Raw genomic sequence first — 21448 nt, forward strand, 5'->3', positions numbered from 1 at the left:
GGTTGTGTAGTGTAGCGGTTATCACTCCGGATTCTGATATCTTCAGGACATTCCGGCAACCCCGGTTCGATTCCGGGCATGACCTCATCTTCTTTTGCCTTTGTCGCGCATGTCAACGTGCGTGAAGAGCCAAACCCAGGACACACAAGCAATTTTTCTCACCCCAAACCGTTAAGCCTGTTCCAATGCCATAAGGCTCTGATTCGGAAGTCTCTCAGTGGCGGCTCCTCCCCCGAATACCAAGAGATCGCCGAGCATGACGTCAAGAGCTACCCCACTACCGACGTCATGCCTTCCTCTTTTGGGGTCGGCGAGGGGATGAGCAACTGTGGAATGCTGAGTTGAAGAAACTGCAAGTGCTTGGCTGAATGATGCGACCCTGCGTGCGTCAACTCAAGTTGGGGTCCTTCCAGTAACCGCGGGCAGGTGCCACAACCGAGTAGACGCCCAAATTGAATCGAGCGTTTGCATTCCCTATTCTCCGACTGCCACGGTGTTGGTGCACGGCCGGGTAGACGTTCCCTGAATCCTGTGCGAGACCCCCATACGTCACTTCTTACCCTAGCTTGCAAGCGAATGTCGACGAAATGAGGTAGCTGGGCGCTGCGCTCGGGCAAACGGAGGGCATAAAAACGATGTTGGCCTCTCTCGGATAATTAGTTGCCCTCTGGAAGGCGGACCGAACTTGGCGCGAGTAGACAGACGGCGAACAAAAACACGCACAGCACACAACTGTATTTGACACCTTTCAGACCATCATGGAGGCCATCAGTAAGGCCGCGAGCGCCGCTTCCAGAGCCATCCGGGGCGAGAACCGAGCGCACGGCGAGGAGCCCGTCTCGGGAAAGATGGGCAATGTCGCTGCCGGGGAGCCCTACGATGCCGGAAACATGGGTAGTAAGTACTGTATATACGCGTTGCACTATAATCACCTAGCTCTTCTAAGTAAGATGTACCTTACGGACTGCATGCTGACTGTTGTTATAGAGTTATAACCTAATTTAACCCTAACGGACCGTAACCAATTAGGGCAATTTTTCTGAGTGACTTCCGATATCAGACCCGAAGGATGCAGCCGGAGCATCGACCCCATCCCATCAAGAGGGAGCCGCGACGGAAGCCAGAACCACGGGTACCACCGTGCCCGAACCCATGACTAAACCGGAGCCCGAAGCAGCCACCAAGCCGCGCTTCGTCGACCAGAGGCCGACCACCACCACTACCACCACCACCACCACCACCGAGGACCCAGCCGGCCCGGCCAAGTCCGCCCCCTCGGCCCACGGCGTGCGCGGGGACTCGACCAAGGCCCAGAGCGACACGCGCCCGCCTGATGCCTCTGCCTCTTCCACAGCAGCAGCAGGAGACGAGCCGTCGAGCCAGTCCCGCCGCAGCACCGGCGACGCAACGATGGTCTCGCCCGAGACTCTCGAGCGAGACAACGACGACAACAACAACAACAATAACAATAACAACGACGACGACGACGAGAATAGGGAGGAGGAGGGCCCCGGCCGGGCCGTCAACCTCCAAGGGCCCGGCCCGCGGCCGCTCGAGCAGGTGGCGCGCGAGCACGGCGGCGACGCGGGCGCCGTCGCCGCTTCGGAGCCTGCGGGCGGCCACCAGCGGCGGGATAGCGGTAAGGGCCTCGGCGCCGAAGGTGAGGGGGCGGCGCGGGGAAAGGGCGAGGATGAGTATGTCAGGTCCAGCGGGTTCGCGGCTGACGGGGGGGATTTCGACGCCTCGCGACCTGGAGCGGGGAGGGAGGCTGATCGTGAGTAATCTTTTTTTTTTTTTTTTATAATCTTTGTTTCTTTTTTTTTATCTTCTGTGATTTATTGGTCATCCGTATCTCCCAGGCTGGCTGACCACCATGTCTGACGCAGGTCTGCTTGAGCAGAAGGGCGTGCATAAGGACGCACCGGGCAGCGGCTCACGTCGCCATGGCCACGAGACCACCACGACCGGCCACGGCGCAAGCGGTGGCCAAGAGAAGCACGGCCTCAAGGAGAAGATCAAGGCCAAGATGCATTGGGGTAGCACCTCGGCGTAAGCTGGACGAGGGAATAGCAAGGGCGCGTGGAGAAGAGGGGTTTGGGGATGAGGTGAGAAAGGACGGAGGGACGGATGGTTGTGGCAACGATAACAGACTGTAATTTTTGCCGGCCGGAGAGAGACGGAATAGGAAGGTCTTGGCACGGCTGTAAATGGCCTGCGATGCGAGCACAGTAGCAGGCTGAACGATAGTGGAGATGGGACTTGTACATACGATATGGTGTGCCTTTATGTGTGATTCCAAGTTCTTCCCACGCATCCATGCACCTATCGTTATTTTCGAGAATCGTTGGTTTTCTACGTTTAATATCATGTTGCGGTAAAACCTTGCCAACCCAGTCGGCCCTCCCGTGGACGGACTGGAACGGTTTCTCCAGAGATCCACCGCGACCTCGGCTGGGCGAGTGAGTGAGCCAGTAAGGAGCAAAACAGGAGCAAAGAAAGAGAGCCGGTGCCGCGCCTGAATCTCATGCATCCCTTTTGCTGTGATATCATCTAAAAAAAAAAAAAAGAACCTAGAAGTCTCGGAGGGAGAGGGGGATTTGGGGGGGCGGAGACAAGACTTCTCGGGTCGTCCAGGTTGGTGGTACGGAGTATATACTACTCCGTGCCTTGGGGTAAACGGTTGCTGCTATGTATAATCTTGTACCTGGACGGGTGTTGATGTTGAGGGGAAATAAGCTGTTTACCACTGATTTGAGTTCTGACGAGGGAGCGCCCCACAGAAACACATAGATACGTGACATGGGGTTGGAACGGGCACAGTGATGGTGTCGAGTTGCGCGCTGCTTTCGATGGGTTCCAGATTCGATTCCCATCCACTTGGTCATGACGGCTATGAACAAGGAGGGTGGTATTCTCGGGTGATGGCTCAATCCACGAGAATCTTGCTAGTGTTTGGAGTGAATTTCGTGTAATCCGTACATATTACAGGTCGCAAGTTGATGTCAAAAGTCTCGGGAGTTGCGTTCGCTGAAGAGTGGCAATGTGGAGAAACAGTAACTACCAACGCTGCGAACACTACCCGCCAACATCAAGCCACAGCAGAAAACACACTGGCCGTCTTCCGTAGAGCACCAACGCTGCAGAGCTTCTCTGGGTACCTCACTGAACAGCGCGGACGTTGTGTGAAACAAACACAAGGATGCAATGGCAACCGTACGGCTGCGGCCACAACCAACACGTAGCAGCTGGGTCATTCTTTGAATGCTCTTATTGTCACGCCTTGATGCCTTGATGCACGTAAACGACTAAGACATCATGTAATCATTGCTAGTATTATGCCCGCATACTCTACCAACCCCTCCTGAAACCAACGTTTGCCAGTCATCCCGTATCATGACATCAACCACGTCGACCATTCGTGAGCTTCATCAATCTACCCCGATGTCCGTCGAAAGAAGGCCCCATCTGAAACGAGAAGAGAAGAGGGGACCTGTCGCCGTCACCCGGTATTGTAGGCAAGAAAGAAATCAGACAATCGCTAGAATCGAACTGAATAGAACGGAAGAAGAAGAAGAAGAAAAAGAAGAAGAAGAGGGATAAGTGAGGAATTGACCCTAGGAAAATAGGCATATTACCCTAGGAAAATAGACATATCATGCCGGAGGCGTGAGGAAAGGACTCAGCATCAAATCATCCGCGCTCGGTCGCTTGTTATGGTCAATCTCAAACGTCTGGGTCAAGAACTGCTTTGCTTCCTCGCTCGCGTGCTCGGGAATCGTCGGGGTGGCCTTGGCACCGCCGATCTTGAAGATAGCCTGCAGCTGCGTGCAGTCCGGGAACGGGTGCTGGCCCGTCATCATCTCGACGATCAGGCACCCCAAGGACCAGATGTCGGCCTTGCGAGTGTACGACGTCTGCTTCACCACCTCGGGCGCCATCCAAAAGACGGAACCCTGCAGCGAGGGACGGTGCCGGTTATTGTTGGCGCCGTTGAGGATGTTGGTCGCCTCGAGCTTCTTGGAGATGCCAAAGTCCGAGATCTTGATGGTGCCCTTGTTGTCGACCAGGATGTTGGCGCCCTTGATGTCGCGGTGGATGATGTCGCGGTTGTGGAGGTACGAGAGGCCGTTCAGGATCTGGCGGACGAAGCTGCGGATGAGGGGCTCGGGCAGGGCGCCGTACGAGTTGAGCATCGTCTGGACGGAACCGCCGGGGACGTACTCGAGGAAGATGTTGAGGTAATCGGCCGAGGACCCGCACCCGAGGTACTGCACAATGTTGGGGTGGCGCAGGTCGCGGAGCAGGCTGATCTCGCGCTTCAGCGCCTCGATCATGCTCTTCTTGCGCGAGTCGCTCTGGCTGTTAGCGCCGGGAGACGGCATCTCGACCTGCTTGACGGCCAGGAGCTCGCCCGTCACGGCGTGGAGGGCGAGGTAGACGCTGCCGAACGATCCCTGGCCGATCAAGGCACCCTTCATCCACTTGCTGTCGTCCCAGGAATCGCCGGCAAGGAAGCTCTGGAGCTCTTCGTCCGCGTCCTCCCCGTCCTCTGTCAGCGCTTGGTTGACATCCTCGAGCGACCCGGAGCCACCCGACCCAGCCGTGCTGCCCTCAAAGTAGCTGTGCCGAACAACGTTGCCGTCGGGATCCGTGATGCTCAGTGCAGCCGCCCCCTCGGAGCCGCTATCGGCAAAGGAGACGTACGACTTCCGATTTGGCTCGACTGGCGAAGACTCTTCCTGCAGGGTGTCGAGCACAGACGAGGCGACCGAGTCTCGGTACGTCTGGAAGCGCGTGTCCCGCGTCCGCACTTTGGCGATCTGGTTGGAAGCAGTGAGCCAGCTGTCGGCAATCGTCGGAATGGGCGGAGCGTCCTGGATGCTCGAGGCGAAGCTCAAGGTGCTCGCAACGCTCAGGCGGTGGTTGACCCGGCTCAGGCGCTGTGACCGCCTCATGGACATGCGCGCCGTCCTGTCGATCGCCTCCCGCGAGTGGTCCGGGAAGTAGCTGGTCAAGTCCGAGGCGATGAGCTCGCTAGGCGGCCTGAGCCCGCCAAACTGGCGCAACATGCCTTTGCGCCGAGGCACTACTTGGGCCGTCTCAACCACGGCAGGCCGCTCCAGGTCCCGGGCGGCGCTGTACACATTCCTCTCCCGGTCTTGGTACGAGACGGGCGAGAGGGGCGGCTGTTGTATGGTCTCCCACGACTCGCCCAGGACTTTCTGGGCCTTCATCTGGCTGCGCTTATCCATGCCTTCGATGGCCCGGTTGTGGTTTTGCTGGGCCTCTTCCATGGCAATCGCGGCAGCTCTCTCCAGCTCCTGTTGACCCGGTTCCCCGGCAGGCACGCGCCGCAAGATCAGGCGGTTCCGCTCCGGCCGCGTGTGGTCCTTGATGATTCGCCACAACTCGGTGTCGCCGAGCCGGCGGCACTGGTTCGGATCGGGCTCTACGCCGTTGAGCACCCAGAAGCAGTAATTCCTCTCGTGATCCTCCCGCAAAGCAAATTTCCGCAACGTGACCCGCATGACCTCCTCGCACGTCTTGCAGTCGGCAATCTTGACGACCTTTGTGCCACCACCAGTCGAGATGACACGAATTACGTCCTGTCCCGGCGGGAGGGCGGCCATCAGCGACCCGTCCATGCTGGACTGGTTCCTCTGGTGGAAGCGACCGGGGTGCGGCTGATCAGACGAGGAGGACACGGGTAACCTGCCGGACCCGGCGGAAGTCGGCTGGCTAGAGTGCCCCTGGGGCTGCGCATACCGCTGGCGAGCCGTCCTGAAATCGCCGCTCGGTAGCGGGGAGGTCGGGCGTGACGAGGGCTTTGAATGGTCGGTAGCGGGAACGGAGGATTGCATATCGTACTGGCGCGAATATCGCTTGTTTGACGTCGTCGACGGAGGCACCGCACGGCCGCCCGGCGGCCGGGGCGAGGACGACGGTGGCACATAGTGCGTGTCGAGCCCGGCAAATGATTCCTGCAGCGAGAATGAGTTTTGTCAGCCCGGACATGCCGCTCGCAGCGCTTTCCGACGAGGGCGGGCGTACCCTGTTCCGTCTCCTTTGGTTGGCGTATGTCTTTGTCCGCAGCTTCTTGATGCTCAAGAACAGGCGCACCCGGTCCCCAACCTTTTCGACGCCCATCTCCTTCAGAACCTCCTTGTCTATCTCGAGCAGGTTCTCGCCATTGATGTGGTTCCGGCGAAACACCTTCTCGTACTCGCCGCACTTGACGCTGCGGAGGTATTCGCACACCCTGTCCTCGTCCCAATTCTTCACTGCGTCGGGGCCATCGAGCTCGTCGAATTCGGACTCGGTCGGGCTGGCGTAGTTCTGAGAGGCCATGGGAGCCGTGGGGGCTCGTCTCGGGGCTGGATAAGCGGATTGCTGCGAGGTAGCGACGATGCCTGAGGGTTGGGACCCAAGGGGAGTCGGATATGTTTTGGACGCCAGCATTGCCATGGCGCCCGAGCTCAGCTATGGCCGGTAGTTATTGCGCAGAGCCGCTCATGCATATGCAAATGTGTGTGTACAAACCGCGATCACAGGAGGGCGATCCTGAGAAGCGAGTCGCGGCCGAGCACCGCCTGGCGAGCGAGCGAGAGGACACGATATATCAAAGGTAAGCAGGGCCGTCCGAGCGGTTCGTTCTCGATTCTTGCCCCGGATCTGTGTGTCGCAGGAGACTTCGCCGTTTCGGTCAGACAAAGCCAGAATACGGACGGGTACCGGAGTTCGTCCAACGTGCTGTGTTTGTACGACACAGCGAGGTGCTGCCTGCTGGTCTTCAGGCTGGCAGGGCAGGCAGGTAGGGAGGGGGGAGGTAAGAAAATTGAAATTGTCAAGGAAGCGGCACGGCGTTGTCGTCGGTCGCTGACACGCTCTCATGTGGGATTGATTTTGGACAAGTGGTGTGGGGCGGCGCAAGGGGGAGTACTGTAAGGACACGCGCTAATTCAGGCTGTTGGGGTGGCTCGCGATGGGAGATGGGTACTACTAGCCTCTCCGGGCGTTGGGGAGGGACTGAAAGTGAGGGGCAGGCCTGGAGGGCAAAGGCGCGGGTTGACCTGGTTTGCCAATCGCCTTGAAGCTAGCCCCTGCGATGAAACCAAGCACGGGCCAACACAAGCGCTTGTCGGGAAGGAGCCCAGGGGTCCGTTGCGGGCAAGAAGCTCGTGCTTCCCACCGTTCGTCTCAAAATAAATCACAGGATCACGCCGGTCCTCAGATGCCCAAAGCACTCCGGAGGAGGTGACGGGGCCGGCGCCCGCGGGTTCTGGTCCCGGGCTTCCAGTTACGCACTGTAGTCGCAACAGCGACGCACTAGCACGTTAGCAATTTTCGATATAAAAAAACCCTCTGTGTCACTTCTGAGCAAGTTACTTGTCGCTAATCCTTTTGACATTGCGAACCTTCGCATCGGGCATTTGCCCATAGAGTGCGCGACAAAGAAGGCTGGCCCTTGTCGTTTCTGTGCCCCCCGTTCGCCCCGCAGGTCGCCGACTCTAGTGTACGGGATACACTTTTTTTGCCTGCACCGAAATGTAAGCAGACACCCTGGGCCAGACCTTTGATTTGACGAAGTGGGCGGATGCAGAGGGTCTTGGCGAGCTACTAGTTCCTAGTAACTACTGAAGTACGGATTACAGGAGCTGGGCCCCCCGTGGCAGCATAGCTTGTCTTTGTTGACCGGAGCGCTCGGAATCGTATCGCCAAGACAAGCAATTCAGGGGACGGGAACAAGAGCGCGAGGTGACGATGATTTTGGTCCGTGGCCTCCTTGGGCGGGACAGGTCAGAGCTTTTGCCAGCGAGTTGAAGCCAAGCGGGCCCGATTGTGACGATGAAACGAGAGTTGTTTCAGCAGGCACCGTCAACAAGGGGGCGCGCGAGATTCGGTGCGCTTTGAGCGCGGCGCTAACCGTCGCTCTGGTAGCGTAGTGTAGGGCTCGCACCTACACGAGCAACGAATGAGCGTCATCGGCCGGGTTCGGAGCGGTCTGCGGATGCCGTTGTGGAAAACGCAAACAGAATCCCGAGGTTGATTATCACTGGAGTTGATCCTGCAGCCGCGCCGTCGAACCTGGTGCCTGTTGCATGACGACTTTTTGGTGTTGATCGACCGTTGAATTGGCAGCCAAGTCGACTACTGCCGAGGTCCCGTCGTTGAGAATTGCGCATGAAGTTCCTTGGCTCTGGAGGAGCTGTTTGCTGCTCAACGGCGACAGGATACCTGACTCTCCGAAGCGACATGGTTTATTTCGTAGGTATGTACGGAATAATAGTATGTATGTTTCCACTGCGCAGTATGTACAGAGCATACGGAGCATACGGAGCAGGAGGCCGTTTTGGCCATCCCTGGGGCTTGGGTGACTGGGCGACCTTGCGCTGGTCTGGTCGCCGGACCGAAAACGAACCTCGGCGGCAGTGCGGATTAGTTACATATTACATACACAACGGCGGTATTCTATACTTGAGTGGGTTCGTAATATGAGGAGTACATAGTAAGTTTTATACATTCAGAACGGCCAATAAAGGGACCAGCAAAGTTAGACACCTCGTCCTCGGTGCTCTATTCCTTACCAAATACAGCATTGGAAGATATCTCCTCTTTATAAACCTTTAGAGTTCCGGTCGATGGTGGTTGTTAGTCATTACCTCGGCCGAGTTCCTGTCCCAGCAAGTCGACCAAGAGTCACTTCAGTGCTTTAGACGCGTCGAGGAACTTCTGGATGACTGCAATTCCAGAAAGTTGATCGGAAGAGTGTCTCGCTTCCCGAATTTCTTTCCGACACACGTATCTTGCTGCTTCAGGATATTTTTTTTCTGTTGTTAACTGTTTCCTTCGTGTGGTTTCCTCATTTTTCCTTACTGCTCTTATCATTCTCGCCTTTTTCCAGGGCGGGCGACCACATCTTTCCAAGTGCACTAAGGTTGAGCTGGAAACTGCTCTCCTTTGCGTTGCGGCTAGTGGAAGATTACCAGCACTGGTAGCAGTTTCCTCCATCCTTGCTACTCACGGTAAGTGTAGGTATACCGTATAGTTACATATAAAACATTTTTATGTAGCGAGATTCGGTCAAAATGCTACAGTGTGCCATCTGTGAAGCCACTGGAGCCAAGCTGCAGGCTCTGGGCAATGTCTCTCCGCGATCCTTAACCAATTCTACCGAGTAACTATTCCTCCGCATACACTCACTACACTATGTGTGTACTGCAAATACGGATGCTAGTGCGCTGTGCTACGTCGTGCATGGAATACCGAGTACACGTAGTGTATACTACTGTGTAATCCGTACTCTGTAGTGTATTAGTGCACCAAAGCATTCCTCCGTTCCCCTTTTCGGGTAAATCAGACGCGGGCGTGGCGCAAGCTACACCCTTGTCAGCAAGTTCCAGTTCCAGACAAGCTCCACAGGCATGCACTCTGTTGCGTCCCGCCCTGCCTCTCCAGCTGAACATGGTATGATGACAGGGAAGTCCGGAGCAATCTACACTACCAGCTCGTGTTCCTTTATTAAAATGGCTGTGTTTACAAACAAATCCACACATTTCGTTTACTCCATCATGAAAGCGAAACCTGTGCCAACGAAAAAGAAAAAGAAAATCATAACGCCGATCGACACACTCCCAGCGGGAGTTGCTGGGTGAGGCGTATGCTCAATACGTTATGGAAGGACGTCATTGCTCGACGTTTTATTCATGTGCAGATTGGTTCGTTAGAAGACGAGCTCACAGTCGAGACGTTTCTGTGGCCACAGGCGAGCTGATCGACAAGTGCCCTCGTCCGGTTCTTGCACCCGCAAAGGTAGCGGCTCGGCGCCTCCACCCGAGACCCTTTTGGCGGGACCAGGGCCCTGGCCCATGGGGATTTGCTGCCACGTCGCGATTGGACGAATCTAGAAACGAAGATACCAGCACTGGTGGATAACATCATCATGCATCCGATAACTACGGAGTAATCCGTACACGAGAAACTGTCTCCGCCCTGCTCCAAGGCCTGGAAGGCCTGGAAGGTCTGGATCGACAGGACGGAGCTGCCGATGGGGGGTGGTCCTGCAGCTTGTCATTGCAGGAGCGAAGACCGCGGAGAAGTCAATAAACTAAAGGAACGAAATGCACCTGCACGTGGTTAAAGAGCAAACCAAACGATAGGTCTTCCTCCATCCACCCGACAAAGAGCATCGCCGGTGCACTGAATTGAAACCGCCAAAACGGCCCATACCCGACTTCTGCCCTGCCCGCGTGCGCATGCAATCGTTGTGCCAGCCGCGGTGTTGTTTGCAACAGAAGGTGTTTGGCTGCGCTGTGGCTCCAGCGAGCCGGCGTTGTCACTTAACTTCTTCTTTTTTCTTTTCTTCTCCGCAACAACGGCTCTCGATCATTATTTTCAAACAAAAAAAGCTGTTTTGAACAATCAAGGTTACATTGGCCGAGAGACATGTTCGCGTGACGTCGCTACCGCGCACATTTCGCCGATTCGTGTATGTATGCCACACCGTTCTTCCCCCCGCATCGAAACTCACAGAAGGGCCCAGGAAGTGGAGTTATCAACCGCACCGCACCGCACCGCACCGCACCGCGCCCTCGAGTCCTCCGGCGATTGCGTCCTGCACCCGGCGCGCAACTGCGTACAGTACACTGGTGTACCTGCGGCAAGCCGACTGGCGTTCAACCGCCTCGCCACCGATCGTCATGCCCAAGGCAATGGCGACGACGACTCCGGCCTTGATGGTCAAGAAACGATCGAGTCGGATAGCCATGGCCGTATCCGGGTCCGAGAGTTCCGATTCCATTGCCAGCCCTCCGACGACGATCCCGAGCTCTCCGGCCAGCGCCGACAGCGAGCACCGATCATTTTCCATCCGCTCTCTCAAGAGCCGCCCATGGCACTCCTTCGCCTCCAAGGACCGGGACGGGACTCCTGATGGGGGCCACAGCTTCCGCACACACGCCCGGAGGCTCTCCAAGTCGAGGCCGTTGTCCTCTTCGTCGCACTTGGAACCTCCCAGTCGCCGGGGCTCGACCGTCTCGGACGACCACGCCCGCCTGTCGGTCTCAACCACCGATAGCCTCAGCCTGAGCTTCGCCAATGCCAGCTTGGCCGCTTCGTCCGTCGACTGGGGGGCGCAGCATGTCGAGGGATCCGCCCCGCTCGAGCACGACGCGCTGCTGCTGAAGACCAAGGCCCCATATCTCGTCGTCACCTCGGAGTACCTGGTCAAGACCAAGAGCCGCGCCGACGCCGTCGCCCTCCTCCCGGGATTGTCGACCGAGGAACAGAAGCGTGGGCACGGCGGCTCAGCACCCGAGCCGCTTCTCGTCATCCCGGTAGACGCAATCGTGTCCGTGTTCGCGGCCGAGACCACACGCCCATCCTTCGGGATCGAAGTCTGGTGGAGGAGCCGGCCGGCCGGCCACGCCTCATGCCGGTCCGAGTTCTTCTTCACGACTCCCGCCCAGCGGAACGAGATGATGCACCACATCACCCGGGCGATGCGGGCCGGTCAGCAAGACGAAGATGGCCGTGTTCGTTGTTCGCCGGACGTCAGGGCCCTGCTCGAAAGGCTGCACGAGGCCGAGGAGCCAAGGTTCCGACACCGCAGGCCCGACATCATCCCCGTCGTCCTGCGTGGATTCACAAGGAAGGAGTACATGCCCAAGCTCGAGGATGCCTCCAAAAAGCCCCAGGAAGCCCCAGCCTTTTACCTCGTGGTCGGCACCTACCTTTGTCACCTTGCCGAGATTCTGAAAGCGAAGGGAGACCCCGTGTGCCGTCACAAGTCGTTCGGCCTCGTCACCCTCGAGTGCCTCAGGGGAGACTGGGTCGTCCATGAAGAGCGTTTCAATATCACTTTCCGGTAAGACTGATATGCTTGGCGGAGAAACCCGCGAGTCTCGGCCGGAGCACGGGCTGACTGACAATCCCAGCGATCCCTTCCAACCTCCCGTCACTCTCGAGCTCGCCAGCCGGTACTACCGAGAAGTCATTCGCCTTCTCGGCACGGCAGATCGCTTCCTCAAGCCGGCATGGCCGCAGCTATGGCAGACCATGGAGGTATTCCGCGTATCGGGACTGAAAGAGCCGCAGTATCTCGTGCCCAAGGAAGACTTTGGAAGCTTCAAGCGGACCCTGGATGCGTACCTAGCTGCCTACCGCTGCCAAGACGTGAACTGGGAGATCAACTGGAAGACGCGCTTCGCCCCCGAGTTCCGGCTGCTACCCGGGAAGCGCGGGCCATATTCCCCCCTGCAGCTTCTGGCGGTCCTGCGAGCGCTGCGCTATAACGACTACTTCACGTCCTTGTCGTTCCGGGATGTTGACCTGGCCGTACTGTATGGCCTTCAAGACAACGCTTTCAGCAAGGCCAACGTTGCCTACCTGAGCCGCACCTGTAAGTGCAACTCCGTTTGTGTCGAGTTTCGGGAAGAACCTCGTTGATGTGCTGACCAAACCCCCCCTTTCCTTCTTTCTTTCTTTTTTTTATTTTTAGGCGTGGCTCTTGGTCCCGACGAGATCGAGATGCTCAAGGTTAGCCCGGTGCTGCATCAAGAGTTCCATGCGCTCGCTTTCTGTTCCGAGACCATCCGGCAAATGGACCTTGGCAATTGCAGCAGGTCGTTTCACGCGCAGGTGGCGCAGCATAGGAACCAAGTGCCGAGTCTCCAGTTCCTCACGCCAATTCTGCGCCTCCTGAGGTCTGGCATCACAAAGTGCAATCGCTTGATTGTCAACGGGAACACCCTGCCTCAATTTGACGTGGATGACCTCGGTAAGCGACACCACCTGCTCCTGGCGCTTTGTCGGTTGATCACCACTGACCCTGTCCAAGCCGAGACCATGAAGTGCGGGGCGATTCAAGCGCTGGACGTGTCCTACTGTGGCCTCGACGACGCCAGCTTGCGGGAGATGATCGTGGAACCCCTCTCGGATTACCCTGGGCTGCTGCAGTCTCTGTCAGTCTCCGGAAATCCCGGCCGTCTCCCGGCGCACATCTTGCCAGGGCTGTTCCGATACCTCACCGATATTAGGGAATTGAACCTCAGTGGCAGTATCCAGGCTGAGAGTCACACTGAAGGCTCCCTGCTTCCCTTTGCCGCCCTCGAGGGCATGGAGAACCTGGAGGAGCTCAATGTGTCGGGTTACAAGGTTAGTTCCCCCCGCTCTGCCGGAATTGCTTAGTTGTGCTCGTGACTAAACCCATCCAAGCTCGACCCTGCAACGTTCCAGGACCTGGAGAGGTTCTTGGAGTACCGAAGCTGGAGGATCGACCAAGGGCAGCCTCTGAGGTTTCACAAGCTCGTCCTCAACCATTGCGGAGTCAATGGTAGCCAAGCCGCGCAGTTGTTCCGGGCCATTGGCGAGAACCGGGGCATGCACCTCTCACTCAACGGCAACCCCATCGAGGACGGCATCGAGGACCTAGCGGCCGCCATATCGGCCAACCAAGGCCCCGCCGGCCTCTATATGGAGATGATCGAGTTCAAGGAGGAAGCCCACTACCTGGCCCTCCTCAAGGCCCTTACCGTCACGCGCCACCTAACCCTCCTCAGCCTCGCGGGAACCGCCCCCTCCCTGTCTTCTCCCGGGCCCTGCAGCGACGAGCTCGTGGCGACGCTCCACGACCTCCTTGCCCGCAATACGTCCATCCAATTCCTCGACCTGTCCGGCTTCTCGGGCAAGCTGGACGACGGCCAGCTCCCGCGCGGCGCCGGGCGCGCCCTGGCCGGGCTGGCCGCCAACACCGCCCTCACGCACCTGCGGATCCGCAACCAGAACCTGCACGACGACGCCGGGTTGCTGGGCCGCGCTCTGGCGGCGAACGCAACCCTGCGCGCCCTCGACTGCCGCGGCAACAACTTCAACCTGACCAGCCTGCGCTTCCTGGTCGACTCGATCGCCGGCGCTGACCGGTCCGCCCTCGTCGAGTTCCCGCTACCCGCCGACGAGCGCGCCGCCATCTGGCGCAACGTCCTGCGCGGCCTGCAGCGCACGCCCTCGAGCATCCCCCTGCCGGCCGTGGGCGCCGCGACCGCCGCGGGCGCGGCCAACCCGGGCTCCAATGCGATCCGCGACCTGCTGAGGGAGGAGGAGGCCTTGCTGCGAGACGTGCTGGAAGGCTTGTTTGCCACACTGGAGAACAAGCTGAAGGAGAACCGGGCGAGGTTGTTGGGGGATGCGGTGCGCTTGGGCAGGGACCGGGGAGAGGGAGAAGGAGACGACGCAGACTCGCAGCAGCGGGAGTACTCGTATCGTCACCGGCACCGGCACCGGCACCAGCGGAGCGGGAGCAGCGGCGGCGCCGGGCTCCTCGTGATGGACGGCGGGGACGACGCCTGGCCGTCCGTCGGCGAGATCGGCGAGATCGGCGGTCTCGGGCTGGACCTCGGGCTCGACGTTTTTGGCATGGGGGGCCCGGACACGTCCCCGAGCACTGGCTCCGAACCCGGTGGCGGCCACGGCAGCAACGGCGAGGCTGGACCACCGCCGCAGACGACGACGGCGCAGTTCGATGCAGTGGAGAGCGCGACACCGCCCTCTGGCCCTCACGGGTACCAGCAGCACGGCGCCGCCGCCGCGGCGAGTTACCGTGAGGGCGGTATCGCGGGAGCCATGGACAGCCCAACCGAGACGCTGGATCCTGTTTCGGAGGCCGAGACGCCCGCGGAAGGACAGGCGCCGCCTGGTCAGAACTCGCTCCGGGTGTTGGTTGGGGAGGCCGAGGAGGACAGGCTGTCGGGTGACGAGGACGGGGACGGCGATGAGCTGTTCCGAAAGATGGTGGATGACTTCCGAAGGGCCGGGTTCGAGGTTTAGCGTGCCATTGTGCACGCCATTGCCATGGATATACAGAGGGTTATCTGCAGAAAGCGGGGTTGTAAATACCGCTCTTGTCTTGTGTGAGTTGTACGATGATCGTGTATAATTAGGAGGACGGGATTGGGCTGGGAAAGGTGTTGGCGTTTTTCTTAAGTAAGGGATGCAGCAAGCCTCGAGATACCCATAGATGATAACAATGCTTTCAAGGTAATAATAATAATCCATGTAAACAAATATCATTATCATCCCCGCAACATATGCTAGCGGCTCTCTCTGCATAGAGTGACAGCGTGACGGGACCGTCATGACACGCTTGTTCATTGCGAACTATTTTATAACGTATATACATGATTAGTCTTCGGGTTCTCTCCCTTGCAGATGGGCCGAACTGCCCTCTTACCGAACGTCAAGAAGGAAGTCCTTCCATCGGCCTGGTTGTTTACGGTGCGATATCAGTTGTGATGGCTTTCCCCTTGACGGCGAGTCCGCCCTCAGGCCCCTCGATCCACACGTCCCAACCTAGCTCACCGGCGGCCGACTTGGTCCTTCGCAGGCACACCGTCATCTGCTCGTCCACGTAGAGCGGGGCGATGTTCCGGTAGCTGAGCGACTTGACGTAGCCGGGCCGCGGCCGCCCGTGCGCTCCCGTCCGGGGCCACGGCGACAGCTTGGCCAGGCAGGCCCGCAGGGCGGAGAGCATGAGCACGAGCGAGAGCGGGCCGTGGACGAGCAGGCCCTTGTACCCTTCGCTGTTCCGGGCGTACCCCGGGTCGAGATGGATGGAGTGGGCGTTGTAGGTGAGCGCGCTGAAGTGGAAGAGCAGCGTCGCGTCCGGCTTCAGCGAGAAGGTGAACTCGGGCGCGGCGGAGGCTTTATATATTTTTTATTTTTTTTCCCAGAAGGATTGGGAGTTCCCCATTAGCGAAAAGGCTAACACAGCACGAACGACAGCACCGGCAGCAGGGGCAGGGGAAGTCCAAGGGAAAAAAAAAAAAAAAAGCATGCCTCTATCCCCCCCATTTCATGGCCTCGGAGGGGAAGACCAGAAGGCATAAAGAGAGGAAAAGAAAAAGGTAAAAAAAAAAAAAAAAAAAATTAGGGTAAAACACACCTTTCAGGATTCTCCGCGCAACCGCCGCCTCCCCGGCCCGGCCATCCCTTCCACGCATAAAGACCAACCGGCGGATCTCCTCCACCGGCCCGGTCCCGCTCCGGAGCATCTCGGCACACTCTTCCTCTCCGGCGCCGTAGAGCCGGCGGACGTCGACAAAGACCTTTTCCTGCCCTGTCCCGGAGTCGGTCTCGGCAGCCCCGGCGTGGCCGCGCTTGAGGACGGGGGCGCCGACGGTCTCGACGCAGAGGGCGCGGCGGCCGTCGGTGCGCATGGCGCGGTCCCAGCCCTCGCGGAAGACGACCTCGCCGCCGGCCCACATGCGGCGCACAAAGGGCGCGCCGGGGCAGTGGTCCGGGTCGGTGCCGTCGGGGAGCAGGCGGGAGGGGGGCAGCTGGAGGGGGAAGTAGACGAGGTGGTGGCCCTGCGGGAGCGTCAGGTCCTCCTCGTCCTTCTCCTCCGCTCCCGCGGCGTCGGCGCCGACTTTTGGTGATGACGGTGGCGATGACGGTGACGGCAGGGGAAAGAGGGGTCTGGAGAGCTGATCGGCCGGAAAGAGGGCCGGGACGTGGTCTGCCAGGGAGAGGGTGAGGAGATGGGAGTGCGTGGGGGAGAGGACGTCGGGGATAAGAGTCGGTGGCCGCGAGGTCAGCTTTTGGCGAGCCGACTGGAGGTATGCCTCCAAGTCAAATGGCGCGGATGCAGAAGAAGAAGAAGAAGAAGAAGAAGAAGACGACGACGACGACGACGACAATAATGATGATGATAATGATGAGAAGAAAGCACGGCTGAAGATGGGGCGAAGGTACCCAAGAGTCGAGGGTCGGTGCCGCCGAAGGGGCGCGCTGAGCATTGAGGCACGCATCATCGCATCATTTAGCGAGTATGAGTAGTTATGAGTATGAGACGAGGTAAATTCCTTGGCGACGCGGCCGACAAGGTCTTTTAGAATCAATCGAGCCCTGCGCTTTATGTGCATGCACATAAATAGGTAACTACGAGATCGTCGGTTGTCGTGGACCGGGAATAAGGCGTTCAAGAAAGAAGGGTTAGGGTTATCTTCCTCTCCCACAGCCGCTCACAGGAGAACATGGGCCTGAGATTTAGAGGGAAGGTGCGCATTTGAGCTTTGACTTCCTTTCTGAGCATCCGAGTTTTGTTGGCTCAAGCAGCCAAGTTATGCGGCGGCCGGTAGTACTCCTCCGTCAGGCTAGGCTCGACGGCAAACCGCCTTATGAATGCAAAGCGGCACACGAGTGGCCTCAATCACAGTAGCTGCACACCTCCGGCACCCAACTCTAATGCATGAACCCATTACTTTCTGAAAGGAGGAAGATAAAGAAGAAGAACATGATGATGATGATGATGATGATGATGAAGAGGAAAAGAAGGAAAAGAAAAGAATCATCTTCCTCTTTTTTTAATCGTTCATTTGCCCTCGCCCTCTACACACACATACACACACACTCTCTCTCTCACCTCCCACTTCTGCGGTTCCGCCAGCTGCCCAACCATCTCCACCGCTCCGCGACCCTGTTCAGATCCTCCAACACGCCGCCGACCCTCCCCTCGGGGTCGTCCAACCTGCTCCCTTCGAACTCGACAAAGAACAGGTACTGGAACGGCTCGACCAAGCTGGGCACGCTGTTGATGCTCGTCAGGTTCAGCCCCCTCCCCCGGAAGCAGTCCAGCACGTCCGCCAGCGCCCCCGGCTGCCGATGCGGCACCGTGAACGACGCCAGCGACTTGTACCTGGCCCCGCTGTACGCAGCATCATCCTCGTCCTCTCGCCCCTTGCCCTCCTCTCCCCCGCCAGCTCTCCCCCCTTCGCCCGCCTCCCCGTCCTTCCCGAGCACAAAGAAGCGGGTCGTGTTGTCCTCGCGGTCCTCCACCCAGCGCGCGAGCACGTCGAGGCCGAACCCCCGGCCGGCCCACTCGCTGGCGATGGCGGCGCTCTCGCCCGCCGGGTCGGCCGCCGCGAGCTCGGCGGCGCGCGACGTCGAGCTGACCTCGACCGTCTCGGCCTGCGCCAGGTACCGCCGCACGAAGGCGCCCGTCTGCCCGAACGCCTGCGGGTGCGAGTAGACGCGGCGGATGTGCGACAGCGAGGCGAGGGGCACGCCCTTGCTGTTACTGCTGCTGCTGCTGCTGCTGCCGTCCCTGGCGGGCGGCGGAGACGACGGGTCTGGCGATGATGGTGCCGCCGCTGATGGAGCTGCTGATGCTGATGCTGATGCTGATCCCGGCGACGGGTCCCGAAGGAGGGGATCACGGCGGCGGCCCAGCAGGAAGTGGTGCACGTCCAGGTAGACCTCGTCGCACACGACGATCTCGGCGTACTCGCCCGCGCGGTCGGCGAGGTTGTCGAGCGTGAAGGCGACAGTGCCGTGAGTCGAGTTCTCAAACGGCACGACCCCGTAGGCCGCCTGTCCAGCCTGCACGCGGTCAAAGACCTCTGTTGAAGCTTAGTAAGGGCTCTGAAGGCCGACCGGAGAGCTCATTCAAGCTGGGCGGCGTCGGTACCTTTTATCGTCCCCGTCGGCTCGAGGCGCCATTCTGGCTCCGGAAAGGCAGTTTTGGTGGCCTTAACCCATAAAATGTCAGATTTTTTTTTTTTTTTTTTTTTGGGGTGTAACCCGGATTTTGCCAGAGGTCTAATGAGTCCCACTCTACCTGATGCGAGTACGAGTTGACTGGCCCGAGGAAGGCGACGGTTGTGTTGGTGTTAAGGTTGGCCTGGCTCGAGACTCGGTGAGGGCTTGATGCTGTCATGGTGACCGACGATGGGGGTTGTAACATGCAGAAACTCGGGATCAATTGGATATCCTAATCAGTTGAGGACCGAGGAGGAGAGAAAGAGTTTCATTGATCTGCTGTGAGAGATATAGGAAAAATATAATAAACTATAAAAAATGTCGAGATAAGGGCGTGACATCTGCTTCAACATATGCGAGGCAACCACCATGAACAATGAATGCCCCTTGCGCCGAACTGATCCGCTCTCCTTTGACCCGTTTCAACATGTTGCTGGAGCTTCGGTTGCTAAAGTTGTGCGTCCAACCCCGCAGAGCTGGAGACGAGCGGCCGAGTTCGGCCCCATTTTATTTTTGTCGGGTTGTCGTAACAGTACAATGATGATGCTTGCGGGAGCAGCCATTTGGATATCGTCAGGGAAACTGCAGACCTATCCTGACCGCACCAACAAGCAAAAGCTACGTTGCACGTCTTTAAAACGGATGGCCATAAATGAGTGTCGGTTCGCAAACCAGCTATCTAAGACTCGACAATCTCCCGTGACAATTACAGACCGGACGGACACCGCATGGCTCGGTGCGAGGTCCGCGTTCCAGGACCACTGATAGCCCTACCAGCTCGTGTCCCAAAAAAGTGTCTAGAACCAATCTCCCGATTGATGCCCTGCAATGATTCGTACTTGGCCGACTTCTCGATCCTACGGGCATCTAACCTATCATGCCGAGTCAGGAACGAGTGCAACCCATCATTCGTTGGGAGAGAGCCACGTACCTTCTATCTGCCTCCAACTCAAGGAGCCGTCATCACAGAGCGAAGCGGGCTGGGACGCGACACCTGGTGATCGCGGCTCGGGCCCGCCGGAAAGCCCTGCATCAGCCGCCGCTGCGCGGGCGGAACCTTCTTCCCGGGGCTTCGCGACGCGGAGGCCGCCTGGTCGGCACGCGGTGTCATCGGCTCGGACGTGATGGCTTCGATCCCGGATCCCTCGTCGTCAACGAGGGAATCAACGGGTCAATCGTCGTAGTATTCATCATCGTCATCCACGTCAGCTAACTGCTCAAAATTGACCTTGTACCGGAGAAGGCCGCCAATGCCGCCGAAGCCCTTGACGAACTGGTTACCCTCGGTCGACCGGTCCGAGACAAACTCGAGGGTGGTGCCAAAATCCTTGTAGTGCTCGGCGATCCACTCAAGGAAGGACTCCTGAGAGACAACCTCCATCTCCTGGCCCGTCTCCTTGTCCAGGAATTTCTCGCGGTTGCTCTGCTCCTGCTGCTTGGTCGTGTGCAGAATTATCTCGCTGCCGTTGCTGTCCTTCAAGGTCCAGCGGGTAATCTCGAGGTTCTCAAAGACAATCAGGGTCTCGACAGCGCCCAGTTCCAGCGCCTTGAGCGTGTCGTCGATACCGTAGCAGACTCGGCCAGTGTCCTGGCTGATCTCCTCGAAGTACTTGCTGATGAGCTTCTTCTCCTGGATGAACTTGACATTGCCGAGCGTCTCGGCGGACAGCTCGATGGCCTGGTTGAATCCGTTCTCGCCACCGTACGACACGTCTACAACCTTGATGACCTTGACTTGCAGACGTGGGTCGAACATATCGGATCCGTTCAGGTCGTTCTTGAAGTCGGCCGAGCCAGCCAGCACAATGCCGGCAACGTTGACCTTGTCGTTGGTGATGAAGTTCTGAACCGCCAACTCGGCAACCTTTCGCACGTAGTTGTGGCGCTTTTCCTCTCTCAGACGCGCGAAACGTAGCGCAGACTGACCACCACGGCCGTGCTTCTTGGGGAGATCGACCGTGAACTTCTGAACAACGTCACGTGTGTTGCCGCTGAGGGTGCCGAACAGCGCCCCGTTGCCATCCATAACGATGAAACCGAACTTCTGGTCCGACTCGAGCAGCTCGGCCAGAGCCTCGGTGTGGAATTTGTTGTCGCACAGATACAACGAGGTATTGATGGGCTTGAAGGGCTCGAAATCGATGTTGACCTTGCGTTCCTTGCCCTCGGAGGTCAAGATTTCGCCACAGTACACCACGAGACCATTGGGAGGGACTTTGTTGTAGAGCTTCAGGCGTTGCTGGGTCGAGGTAATGGCCGAAAGGACAGACTGCCTGTTGACACGCGACTTGATATTGGATGCGGTTCCCTATGTTGCGTTCGTGTTAGATTGGGCAATGTCATGGCCGAGACGCTTCCTCGCATCTTGCAGGAGACGTACGTATTCTTCAGCCAACATCTTCGCCGCACGAGAAATCTGATCCTTCGGCGCTGAATAAGTCAATCAGCAACACTGTGCACACGGGCGAGGCTAGGCGACTGGGTTGAAGAGACGTACGGATGATCAGAGAAATCATGCTGGTGCCATTTCCGCGTGCGGCCTCGAGCCTCTTGATGAGCTTCTTCACCTTCCAAATCTCGATCTACCGGCCACATTGTCAGCATACGCAAGTCATCGTAGGATGCCAGAAGATGCGCGCGTCTCACGTTCTTCTCCGCTTCACTCGCGTTGGGGTCGCTCATGGTGAAAACTTGTTACGAAAGGAAAGTGCCGATGTGAGAAAAGGAAACGTTGGAAAAAATAGATTTTGACTAACTCCTCCTCAAGAAAAGAAGAGCTGTCGTTCCTTTTGCTTTAGGCGAAGTTATGTCTGGAAACCGGGAATTCTCGAATTTGGTGGGGTTGAACGCGAGAGGGGTTTCAAGTTGTGAAGCTTTTTATGGGCTGGGGCAAAGTGGCCGCCCTGAGCCCCACCTGTTG

General features: G+C 58.2%; 6 protein-coding genes and 1 non-coding gene across 7 annotated transcripts; 3 read left to right on the top strand and 4 right to left on the bottom strand.

Annotated features, from left to right (window-relative positions):
- P884DRAFT_t6 lies at positions 1-85 on the top strand. Its single transcript has one exon. It is a non-coding gene; the product is annotated as a tRNA-Gln (tRNA).
- A 558-nt stretch (positions 86-643) lies between these two features.
- Positions 644-1782, top strand: P884DRAFT_233698 (uncharacterized protein; the record flags this gene model as incomplete). Its single annotated transcript, XM_069439892.1, has 2 exons — positions 644-894; positions 1061-1782. The coding sequence occupies exons 1-2, from the start codon at positions 759-761 to the stop codon at positions 1780-1782; spliced, it is 858 nt and encodes a 285-aa protein (XP_069301463.1). The 5' UTR covers positions 644-758.
- A 1380-nt stretch (positions 1783-3162) lies between these two features.
- P884DRAFT_288521 (kinase-like domain-containing protein) lies at positions 3163-6824 on the bottom strand. The gene is made up of 2 exons (XM_069443959.1): positions 6052-6824; positions 3163-5981 (listed from the first exon to the last, which is right to left on the bottom strand). Exons 1-2 carry the CDS (start codon positions 6463-6465, stop codon positions 3654-3656), a joined length of 2742 nt encoding a protein of 913 aa, XP_069301464.1. The 5' UTR covers positions 6466-6824; the 3' UTR covers positions 3163-3653.
- A 3939-nt stretch (positions 6825-10763) lies between these two features.
- P884DRAFT_273816 (uncharacterized protein) lies at positions 10764-14820 on the top strand (the record flags this gene model as incomplete). Its single annotated transcript, XM_069442634.1, has 5 exons — positions 10764-11863; positions 11934-12397; positions 12497-12775; positions 12836-13152; positions 13213-14820. 5 exons carry the CDS (start codon positions 10764-10766, stop codon positions 14818-14820), a joined length of 3768 nt encoding a protein of 1255 aa, XP_069301465.1.
- A 228-nt stretch (positions 14821-15048) lies between these two features.
- P884DRAFT_214102 (uncharacterized protein) lies at positions 15049-16799 on the bottom strand (the record flags this gene model as incomplete). The annotated part of the gene is made up of 4 exons (XM_069439222.1): positions 15049-15150; positions 15224-15693; positions 15935-16388; positions 16419-16799. The coding sequence occupies 3 exons, from the start codon at positions 16797-16799 to the stop codon at positions 15263-15265; spliced, it is 1266 nt and encodes a 421-aa protein (XP_069301466.1). The 3' UTR covers positions 15049-15150; positions 15224-15262.
- Positions 16800-17409: 610 nt separating this feature from the next.
- P884DRAFT_191065 (Prephenate dehydratase-domain-containing protein) lies at positions 17410-18706 on the bottom strand (the record flags this gene model as incomplete). Its single annotated transcript, XM_069437568.1, has 3 exons — positions 17410-18389; positions 18458-18518; positions 18608-18706. 3 exons carry the CDS (start codon positions 18704-18706, stop codon positions 17410-17412), a joined length of 1140 nt encoding a protein of 379 aa, XP_069301467.1.
- A 993-nt stretch (positions 18707-19699) lies between these two features.
- Positions 19700-21210, bottom strand: P884DRAFT_295618 (peptide chain release factor eRF1/aRF1; the record flags this gene model as incomplete). The annotated part of the gene is made up of 4 exons (XM_069444344.1): positions 19700-20836; positions 20909-20958; positions 21026-21110; positions 21175-21210. The coding sequence occupies 4 exons, from the start codon at positions 21208-21210 to the stop codon at positions 19700-19702; spliced, it is 1308 nt and encodes a 435-aa protein (XP_069301468.1).
- Positions 21211-21448: the final 238 nt, after the last annotated feature.

This window comes from Thermothelomyces heterothallicus (assembly GCF_042370625.1).
Source record: "Thermothelomyces heterothallicus CBS 202.75 unplaced genomic scaffold P884_scaffold_1, whole genome shotgun sequence".
Classification (NCBI taxonomy): domain Eukaryota; kingdom Fungi; phylum Ascomycota; class Sordariomycetes; order Sordariales; family Chaetomiaceae; genus Thermothelomyces; species Thermothelomyces heterothallicus.